The sequence below is a fragment of the Terrapene carolina genome, unplaced genomic scaffold (genome assembly GCF_002925995.2).
Source record: "Terrapene carolina triunguis isolate 2854851 unplaced genomic scaffold, T_m_triunguis-2.0 Scaffold89, whole genome shotgun sequence".
NCBI classification, from domain to species: Eukaryota; Metazoa; Chordata; order Testudines; family Emydidae; genus Terrapene; species Terrapene triunguis.
In genome coordinates, this window is record NW_020664440.1 from 30,904,643 (window position 1) to 30,915,589 (window position 10,947).

The 10,947-nt window shown below is 51.0% G+C and overlaps 1 protein-coding gene across 1 annotated transcript in view; it reads left to right on the forward strand.

Annotated features, from left to right (window-relative positions):
- Window positions 1–10,947, forward strand: part of CDC42BPG (CDC42 binding protein kinase gamma) — a 56,101-nt gene that overhangs the window by 39,413 nt on the left and 5,741 nt on the right. The window contains exons 23-30 of the mRNA XM_026650350.1: window positions 1,550–1,655; window positions 1,989–2,122; window positions 2,571–2,710; window positions 7,278–7,359; window positions 7,781–7,997; window positions 8,406–8,468; window positions 9,779–10,366; window positions 10,795–10,892. Of these exons, the coding sequence (XP_026506135.1) occupies window positions 1,550–1,655; window positions 1,989–2,122; window positions 2,571–2,710; window positions 7,278–7,359; window positions 7,781–7,997; window positions 8,406–8,468; window positions 9,779–10,366; window positions 10,795–10,892 (1,428 nt within the window). The remainder of the gene's footprint in view (window positions 1–1,549; window positions 1,656–1,988; window positions 2,123–2,570; window positions 2,711–7,277; window positions 7,360–7,780; window positions 7,998–8,405; window positions 8,469–9,778; window positions 10,367–10,794; window positions 10,893–10,947) is intronic.

The window sequence follows — 10,947 nt, forward strand, 5'->3', positions numbered from 1 at the left end:
GGAGTGTGTGTATATGGGGGTATTTTAGTTGTGTGTGTTAGAATGGGGGTTGGGGGCTGGGAGTCAGGACTCCTGGGTTCTAACCCCAGCTCTGGGAGGGGGTGGGGTCAGGTTGGGAGCCAGGATTAAGTGTTGTGTTTGTGGCATTTCAGGGTGTGTTGGTACTGTGTGCGTGTGTGTTTTTGTTTGTTCATGGGAGAAGGTTTTGTGTGTGCAAGTTCTCTCCATGTTTCAGGTGCATGTTTGCAGTAATGATACGTGATTGTTTGTGCTGCTACGTAAGATCAGAGCCTTCTTCATTTCCACACTTAGCCAGATGATTTCTCGACATGTGGCTGGTGTGGCGCAGTGGCTGAGTGGTTCAGGTGCTTGGCTACTGCCCGGGAATTTGTGGGTTCGAGTCTTGCTCAGTCTCACCCAGACAGGCCACCTCTGGTCCACCCAGCTACAACTGGGTACCTGATCCATCAGGTTAGGGGAGCCAAGTGTGTTTGGAAGTGGTGCTAGCCCGTGTGTACTGTTGGCTAGGGAAACTGATGGGCCTTAACCACATCAGCCTGATGGCGCAGGGTGGACTTTGTCTATGATTGAGAGTATGTGATAGTTGGGGTGTGCTGTACACGTATCTAGGCATCTTTGTGTCTGCACACGTGGCTAGCAGAGAAATCCCCTCTTGCCCTTTTCTAGTGGATTTACATAAGTGCGTGTGTGGCGTGAATCTGTGTTTATATAGGCATGTGGTTGTGGTTTCTCTCTGGCATATGGCGTGAGATACATGTGAAAATAGAGCATTTATGTAGCGAGGATTTGTTGTGTGGTGTTGGGGTGTCCATATGCTTGGTGTGGGGGATGTGTGTGATGGAGAGGATTTATACCATGGATTGTGTGGGTATGTGTTTCCTGTGTGTGGTGGTGTGGGTGAGTGTGTATATACTTGCCAATGTCAGATAAACCCCATCTAGTCAGCTGTCGTGGGGGTATTTTTACGCACACATTATTATATTGTGTGTTGCATTCGCTTTGTATGTCTGCCTGTTGCATGGCAGGGGGTGTTTGGGTATGTGTGCACATGACATAAATCCCCTGGAATTTTCCTGATATTGTATTTTTTTTCTGTGTGTGTTGAGAGTGTGGGGGTGTATATTTAGAATGCCCAGAGTGTACGGTATGTAGGTCTATTACAGATGTGTTGTGTACATATGGCATGTTCTCTGTATATGTATGTTATGAGCATGGAGATGTATGTGTCAGTGTGTTGTACAGTTGTATGCTGTGAACATGGGGATGTGGCATGTGCGCCTGCTGTATGTGTGGTGTGTTTGTTGTACACTTGTATGCTGTGTGTGCAATATCTCTCTATAGGTGTATTTAGGTGCGCATGGGGCTGTGCTGTAGGTATGGGATGAGCTGTGTGTGTGTGTAGTGCATTGTGTGGGTCTGTGTACACACATCAGACAAATGCCCATTTATCCCCCTGTGTCTCTGGCTTCCAATCCCTCCTCCACTGCAGATCGAAACCCCTTTCTGTTGTTTTCCCCTCATTTTCCAGCCAAAATCTCACAGCTTCAAGATGCGGAGCTTCACCGTGCCCACCAAATGCACGCGCTGCACTGCGCTCATGGTGGGGCTGCTGCGCCAGGGCTACGCCTGTGAGGGTGAGTGAGGCTGGTCTGGCTCTGCCCCGTGAGGGCCCCGTTGCAATTGCTTCCCTGAGGTGAATTCCTGAATGGGGCTAAGCACTGGCCTCTGAGCCTAGAACCCGGGTCCCCACCAGGCTGGGCATTGAGTGCTGGGCCATGGGGCTGGTACCCAGGTCTTCTATCAGGCAGGGCACTGGGGCCTGGCACCTGGGTCTCCTGTCAGGCAGGCTTGGATGCTGGGCCCTGGGGGGGTGCCTGGGTCTCTGGCCCCTCTCCCTGCATCAGGTGCCTGTCAGAGTCCGTCTCCTTCCCCTCACTCATGCCCCGCATCCTGGCTTCTCCCTGCAGCTTGTAACTACGTCTGCCATGTGTCCTGCGCTGGGGGCATAGCCATCTGCCCCACGCCCCCCGAACAGCTCCGGAAAACCATGGGGGTCAACCCGGTTACTGGGACAGGCACAGCATTTGAGGGGTATCTGTCGGTAAGTCCCCCCACCCTCCGTGGGTGCCCTGTGTCAGGCTGGCTTTTGTCTGATGTGGCGTGGCAGAGATGATTCTGCGAGCACGCTTCCCCCAATCTTCTCGGCTGTGGTGAATGTGGTTAAAGCAGGGGGCACAAAAGTCAGGACTCCTGGGTTCTCTCTCCAGCTGTGGGAGGAGAGCGGGGTCCAGTGGGTTAGCACAAGGTGTCTGGGAGCCGGGACTCCTGGCTTCTATCCCCAGCTGTGCCACTGATGTGCTGTGTAACTTTGGGTAACTCGCCCTCTCTGTATCCAATTTCCATATGACAGTCACCCTGTCCCAGGGGAAACTGAGGCAGAGTCAAGCCCTGCTGGGTGCTATTAGCACCCGGGATGGTGGGCCAACAACAGGCCAAATCTTCCTGTGGCGAATGGGGCTGTAACCGTCTCCCCTCCCCCATCCCCGTAGGTGCCGAAGCCGGCGGGGGTGAAGAAGGGCTGGCAGAGGGCATTCGCCATGGTCAGCGACTTAAAGCTGTTCCTTTACGATGTGCCAGAAGGTCGGGGCTCCCAGTGCGGTGTCAACGTCATGCAGGTCGTGGATATGAGGTAGGGAGGGGCACGACCGGCCCCCGCAAAACGCAGGGAAAGGGGACCCATGAAGTGCCTTATTGGTCAGACCCTTGAGCCCACCTAGCCTTGCATCCCTCTCTGTCATCGCAGATCAGCCCCTGGGCCCAGCCAGCCTGGTAACCCGCCTCCTGCCATCCTGGCTCAGACCCCTGGGCCCAGCCAGCCCGGTATCCCCCCTCCTGCTTCGTGGGTCAGACCCGTGGGCCCAGCCAGCCCAGTATCCCCCCTCCTGCCTCATGGGTCAGACCCCTGGACCCATCCCGCCCGGTTTTCCCCCCTCCATCCCTCGCCTCAGACCCCTGGACCCAGCCAGCCCGGTATCCCCCATCCTGCCTCCTGGCTCACATCCCTGGGCCCAGCCAGCCCAGTATCCCCCCTCCTGCCATCCTGGGTCAGACCCTTGGGCCCATCCCACCCAGTATTTCCCCACCCCCCCTGCCCCGCCCCGCCCCCACCTCCTGGCTTAGAACCCTGGGCCCATCCCACCCGGTATCCCCCATCCTGCCACCCCAGCTCAGACCCATGGGCCCATCCAGCCCAGTGTCCCTCCCTTCTTTGCCTTCCTGGATCAGACCAGCGGGCCCAACTAGCCTGGTATCCCCCCAGCCTCTGCTGCCCCAGATCAGACCAATGAGCCCACAGGACTGAGTGCAAGGCAAGAGCGCCCCCAGCTGAACCACTCTTCGTGCAGCATAACGTCACTGTTGCCCCAATGGGTTTACCACCCCTCCAGATATGGATCACTGCTGGGTGAGTCGTCGAGTTGTCTGTTTTCTCCCCAGAGCTCATGTAGGTTGTGATCCTGGTGTCTGGGAAAGAAACTTCTGCTCCCTCGGGGTTTCCAATTGTATGAGCTTTATTCACTAAACCGAATAATGAAGCAAAAAGCATGACGTAAATAATCCGTGTGAACAGGTTGATACCAAATCAACTGACATATCAGATTAATTAAACCATATGCATAGACAATAAAGCCAGAAGAGATCAATGTGATCATCTAGTCTGACCTCCTGTGATTCCTAACATCCTGTTTGCTTTTTTGACTGCCACTGCACACTGCATGGACGTCTTCAGAGAACTATCAACGATGACTCCAAGATCTCTTTCCTGATTAGTTGTAGCTAAATTAGCCCCCATCATATTGTATGTATAGTTGGGGTTATTTTTTTCCAATGTGCATTACTTTACATTTATCCACATTAAATTTCATTTGCCATTTTGTTGCCCAATCACTTAGTTTTTTGAAGTTCTTCACAGTCTGCTTTGGTCTTAACTATCTTGAGCAGTTTAGTATCATCTGCAAACTTTGCCACCTCACTGTTGACAACTTTCTCCAGATCATTTATGAATAAGTTGAATAAGTTTGGTCCTAGGACTGACCCTTGGGGAACACCACTATTTACCCCTCTCCATTCTGAAAATTTACCATTTATTCCTACCCTTTGTTCCCTGTCTTTTAACCAGTTCTCAATCCATGAAAGGATCTTCCCTCTTATCCCATGACAACTTAATTTACATAAGAGCCTTTGGTGAGGGACCTTGTCAAAGGCTTTCTGGAAATCTTAGGGCTGGTCTACACTGGGGAGGGATCGATCTAAGATACGCAACTTCAACTACGCGAATAGCGTAGCTGAAGTCGAAGTATCTAAGATTGAATTACCTGGGGTCCACATGGCGCGGGATCGACGGCCGCGGCTCCCCCGTCGACTGCGCTACCGCCGCTCGCTCTGGTGGAGTTCCGGAGTCGATGGTGAGCGCGTTCGGGGATCAATATATCGCGTCTTAACGAGTCGCGATATATCGATCCCGGATAAATCGATTGCTACCCGCCGATACGGCGGGTAGTGAAGACATACCCTAAGTACACTATGTCCACTGGATCCCCCTTGTCCACATGTTTGTTGACCCCTTCAAAGAACTCTAATAGATTAGTAAGACATGATTTCCGTTTACAGAAACCATGTTGACTTTTGCCAAACAATTTATGTTCTTCTATGTATCTGACAATTTTATTCTTTACTATTGTTTCAACTAATTTGCCCGGTACTGACATTAGACTTACTGGTCTGTAATTGCCGGGATCACTTCTAGAGCCCTTTTAAAATATTGGCGTTACATTAGCTATCTTCCAGTCATTGGGTACAGAAGCTGATTTAAAGGACAGGTTACAAACCCTAGTTAATAATTCCGCAATTTCACATTTGAGTTCTTTCAGAACTCTTGGGTGAATGCCATCTGGTTCTGGTGATTTGTTACTGTTAAGTTTATCAATTAATTCCAAAACCTCCTCTAACGACACTTCAATCTGTGACAATTCCTCAGATTTTTCACCTACAAAGGACCGCTCAGGTTTGGGAATCTCCCTAACATCCTCAGCCGTGAAGTCTGAAGCAAAGAATCCATTTAGTTTCTCTGCAATGACTTTATCGTCTTTAAGTGCTCCTTTTTTATCTCAATCATCCAGGGGCCCCACTGGTTGTTTAGCAGGCTTCCTGCTTCTGATGTACTTAAAAAACATTTTGTTATTACCTTTTGAGTTTTTGGCTAGCTGTTCTTCAAACTCCTTTTGGGATTTCTTATTACATTTTTATACTTAATTTGGCAGTGTTTATGCTCCTTTCTATTTGCCTCACTAGGATTTGACATCCGCTTTTTAAAAGATGCCTTTTTATCTCCCACTGCTTCTTTTACATGGTTGTTAAGCCACAGTGGCTCTTTTTTAGTTTTTACTGTGTTTTTTAATTTGGGGTATACATTTAAGTTGGGCCTCTATTATGGTGTCTTTGAAAAGTGTCCATGCACCTTGCAGGGATTTCACTCTAGTCACTGTACTTTTTAACTAATCTCATTTTTGCATAGTTCCCCTTTCTGAAATTAAATGCCACAGTGTTGGGCTGCTGAGGTGTTCTTCCCACCACAGGAACATTAAATGTTGTTATATTATGGTCACTATTTCCAAGTGGTCCTGTTATAGTTACCTCTTGGACCAGATCCTGCGCTACACTCAGGACTAAATCAAGAATTGCCTCTCCCCTTGTGGATTCCTGTACCAGCTGCTCCAAGAAGCAGTCATTTCAAGTATCGAGAAATTTTGTCTCTGCATTTCGTCCTGAGGTGACATCAGGGCCGGATCCAGGTTTTTTGCCGCCCCAAGCAGCGGGGGAAAGAAAAAAAAAAAAAAAAAAGCCGCGATTGATGACAGCTCAGCCGCACCGCTTTCTTCTTTGGCGGCAATTCGGCGGCAGGTCCTTCCCTCCGAGAGGGACCGACAGACCTGCCGCCGAAGAGCCGGACGTGCCGCCCCTTCCCTTTGGCCACCCCAAGCACCTGCTTGCCAAGCTGGTGCCTGGAGCCGGCCCTGGGTGATATGTACCCAGTCAATATGGGGATAATTGAAATCCCCCACTATTATTGAGTTCTTTATTTTGATAGCCTCTCTAATCTCCCTTAGCTTAGTTACTATCATTGTCCTGGTCAGGTGGTCAATAATAGATCCCTACTGTTATATTCTTATTAAAGCATGCAATTACTATCCATAGAGATTCTATGGAACATGTGGATTCATTTAAGATTTTTACTTCATTTGATTCTACATTTTCTTTCACATATAGTGCCACTTCCCCCCGCCCCGCATGACCTGTTCTGTCCTTCTGGTATATTTTGTACCCCAGAATGATTGTGTCCCATTGATTGTCCTCACGCCACCAGGTTTCTGTGATGCCTATTATATCAATATCCTCCTTTAACACGAGGCACTCTAGTTCACCCATCTTATTATTCAGACTTCTAACATTTGTGTACAAGCACTTTAAAAACTTGTCACTGTTTATTTGTCCTCCACCCCATCCACACTCCCTATCAGTCACCTGCTCTCTCTTTTTTTTGTTCTTGATGCCCCTCTGCTGCTGTTGATGGGGAATAGGAGCAGAGGAAAATACAGAGAGGCTGGGGACGTCATGGACAGAAGGTTTTTAAAACCAGCAGAGCATGCTACCTTCCTCGACATTCTTCCACTTTCAACAAATAGCAGCAGAACCCAGTGGCAAAGCGTGTGCCTCGTCCACACTGAGGATAAAAGCCTACTACTGCTACCAGTTACTTTAATTTGGCGGGGAAATGCAGAAAAACCACGAATGGCTGAAAGTTAAAGCCAAATGGATTAGAAATAAGCTACATTTTTTTTCCACAGTGTGGGTGATTAATCTTTGGAACAAACTCCTAAGGGAGGTGGTGGATTCTCCACCTCTGAATGTCTTCAGATCAAGCCTGGCTGCCTTCGTGGAAGAGATCCACAAGCGACTGGGCTCCATAGAGGGGTAACTGGGTGATGTTCTCTGGCTTGTGCTGTACTGGAGGTCAGACTAGATGATCAAACGCGCCCTTCTGGCCTTAAAATCTGACTGTAGTGAACAAATCTACATCCCTCTTCTTTCCCAGGCTTACAGTTGCTCTGTGGGGCACAGCAGCTGACACTGGGGTGTTGTAAGGTGCAGCTGGAAAGCTGCACTGGTTGGTGCTGATGCCTCTCGTCTTCTCTTTAAAGGGACGAACAGTTCTCGGTGACGTCGGTTCTGGCCTCGGACGTCATCCATGCCAGCAACAAGGACGTGCCCTGCATATTCCGGGTAAGTCCTGGGAGTCGGGACACTTACAATCTTGGGTCAGGGACAGAGCAACAGAACTCTGCAATCGCGTCATTCCAGCCTGGGTCACATGACTAAGTCTAGCAAGTTCCATCTCAGTTGTCTTGTGTGTCAGATCCTTATTGTAATGGGCAAGTGCTAATGGGTTACATCAATGGTGCAGAGCTGGCATCATTGCATTTACTCCAGGAGTAACTGGCATCAGAATCTGGCCCTGGCCCCATTGTAATCAGGGCTAGATCCCGGATTGACCCAGGGGAGCTGAGATCCGAATCCGGCTCTGAACCCACTGCAGTTGGGAGGTGACCCCAGATTGACCTTGTGGGAGCTGAGCTCCGAATCCAGCGCTAAACATCTGCATCTTTTAGAACAATGCTAAGCTGCCCTCCCCTGCTCCCCATAGATCACATCCTCCCAGTTGGCCACGCCCCCCACCACCAGCTCCCTGCTGCTCCTTGCTGACAGTGAGGCTGAGATGAAGCAGTGGGTGCAGGTGCTGGTGGAGCTGCACCGGATCCTGCAGGAGAACCGGCACCACGACCGTTCCGTCTATATCCTGAAGGAAGCCTATGACAATGGCCTGCCGCTAATACCACAGGCCCTCTCCGCTGCTGTCATTGGTGAGCTGGCATAGGAGGCAAGGACAGACCACCCAGGGAGGACAGTGAAGTCTGCTGGGTGAGGGGAGGGGTTGGGAGCCAGGATTCCTGGGTTCTATCCCGGCTCTGGGAGGGGAAGTGGGGTCTAGTAGGTTAGAGCAGGGGGTGACTTGGAGGGGGGTCAGGACTCATGGATTCTATTTCCTGCTGTGTCACTGACTTCTATAACTTTGGGCAAGTCCCTGCACCTGCCTTTGCCTCAGTTTCCCCCTTTGTAAATGGGGAATAATAAAAGCCCCAGCTTCCCAGGGGGTATTGCCATCTGAGAGCAGTCAGGGCCCATGGGGAGGAGCCAGCCAGCCTGTGCAGCCTAGCCTTTTCCACGTCCAGGCTGCCTCGCTCTGACACTTGTCCCTGTCCTGCTTGCAGACCGGGAGCGAATCGCGCTGGGAACCGAAGAGGGGCTGTTTGTGATTCACCTGCACACCAATGGTAAGAGCTGTCACGGGCTGAGTTCGCAGACGTATAGGGAGGGGGGTTGGAATGACACACGCGTGCAGCTGGGCTGGTCCGGGGCCCAGCACGGGGAAGAGTTGGATGGCCTGACTTGGCACTAGTTAAGGCTCTGGATCAGATTCTGATCTTGGTTACACCCTGGTGTAAATCTGGAGCTACCCCAGAGAAATCCTTGAGGCAGACTGGATTTTAGTTATACTACTTGTTATATATAAATGGCTAGTAAATCTGGTGTAGCTGCACTTAGGTCAGTGGACTTAAGAACACATGTTATTGTTGGTTACAAACTGGAGTAAGTCAGGAGTAATTCCATTAAGTCATTCTGATATATAGATAATCTGTTATGAACAGGGGGGTACATCTTGGGTATGAGACAGATTCTGTTAAATCTGGTGTGAATCTGGAGTGACTTCGCTCAATGAATTGGGTTTAGGGACGACGTTTTGATTTCAGTGACCTAGGTTTAAGTCTGGAGTAGTTCATTTTGAGATAATTAAAACAGAGCTGGTCTCGGTTACACATTGGTATAAATCAGGAGTGACTCCATTGACTTCACTGGGCTCAGAACTGCATTCTGACCACGGTTACATGCTGTCTGAAGTAGCTGCAGTCAAGTTGTTGAGCCAGATTCCAGCCTTGGTCACAAATCTGGTGTAAATCTGGAGTAGCTGCACTGAAGTCACTGGAGCGTATTCTGATTTCAGTTACACACTGGAGTAAATGTGGAGTAATCCATTCTAGGTAATTAAGCCAGATGCTGGTCTGACCTTAAATGCTGGTGTAAATCAAGATTAATTCCACAGAAGCTCATTATATACTGACTTTATTTTGGACCATTGGGTCACACCCTGACATTATGAATAAATCTGATAGAAGTCCACCGAGCCAAGTTCTGGTCTCTGTTACAAACTGGTGTAAATCTGGAGTCACTCATGGAGTCACTCCAGATTTACACCAGTTTGTAACTCAACAGAAGTCCACCGAGCTAGATTCTGATCTAGGTTACAAACCACTGCAAAGGGAAAGTAGCTCATGGAGTTAATCAGGGTCACTCTGGGTTTACACCTGTTTGTAACTCTGCCAAGCCAGAATCTGATCTCAGTTACAAACCAGTGTGACTCCTTGAGCTACTCTGGATTTAATCAGGGATTGCTCCAGATTTACACGGGTGAGTAGCTGAGATAAGTATCTCCCTTCCCAGTGCAACCTCCATAGCACTCTGGCAATGCAGCCCCCCTGTGACTTTACATCTCTGACTCTCATCCTTTGTCTGTCTCGGTTTGCAGAGGTGCTCCAGCTGGGTGACTGCCGGCGGGTCCAGCTGCTCCTGGTCTCCCTCCAGGCCCAGGTGCTTTCAGTCCTGTGCGGCAAGAACCACAGCGTGCGCCTCTTCTCCTGGGTCGAGCTGGAGACGCCAGAGTCCCCGGGGACCAAGATCGCCGAGACCAAGAACTGCCAGACGATGGTGTCAGGGCTGATCTGCCGGGGAACCACCTCCGTGCTGTGCGTGGCCTCCAAGCGCCAGGTGCTGTGCTACCAGCTCACCCACTCCCGGCCCCACTCCCGGCGCATCAAGGAGATCCAGGCCCAGGGCTACGTGCAGTGCTTGGACATCATGGGCGACCGGCTCTGCGTAGGCTACCCCTCGGGCTTCTCCCTCTACCCCCTGCTGAACGAGGGGGCCCCCGTCCACCTGCCCCACCCCGAGGACCCCCGTGGAGCGTCCGTGGCCCAGATGGAGGCCCTGCGGGCCGTGGAGGTCAGCCTGAGTGAGCTGATCCTGTGCTTCAGTGGGTTGGGGCTCTACGTGGACGGGCAGGGCCGGAGAACGCGGCAGCAGGAGCTGATGTGGCCGGCGACCCCCCTGAGCTGCTGTGAGTGGCAGGGCTGTGGGGTCAAGGGAGGTTGGGGGCAGGCAAGGGCAGATGGGGGTGTTTCCTGCTCTCAAAGATGCTGCATGCATGGAGCAGAGGAGAGCTCTGTTCTGTCCAGCGGGGGCAGCAAATGCCCCATCACCAGAACCGGCTGCCCCAGATCACATCCGTGAGGCCATCTGGTCTGGTAGTTTCCCCCTCCACTCACCTGCCACCCTGGATCACACCTGTGGGACCATCTAGCCCAGTATTGTCACACCACAACCCTCTGCTGCCCCGAATCAGACCTATGGGCCCATCTAGCCCAGTATCCCGTCTTTGACAGGCCAACACCAGATGCCCTCTAGTGGGCACCCAAGGGAGCTGACAGCTGTACTGGCTGGGATTTGCATGCAGGTTTAAAGTGCCCTTGGTCTCTCAACTCCTAGGCTACAGCGCCCCCTACCTGAGTGTGTTCAGTGAGAACGCCCTGGATGTGTTTGATGTGCGGAAGGCTGAATGGATACAGACAGTCCCTCTGAAGAAGGTGAGGCTTTTAGGGGGAAACAAGCCCCGGGACCCAGGATTTAGCCAAGTCTGGG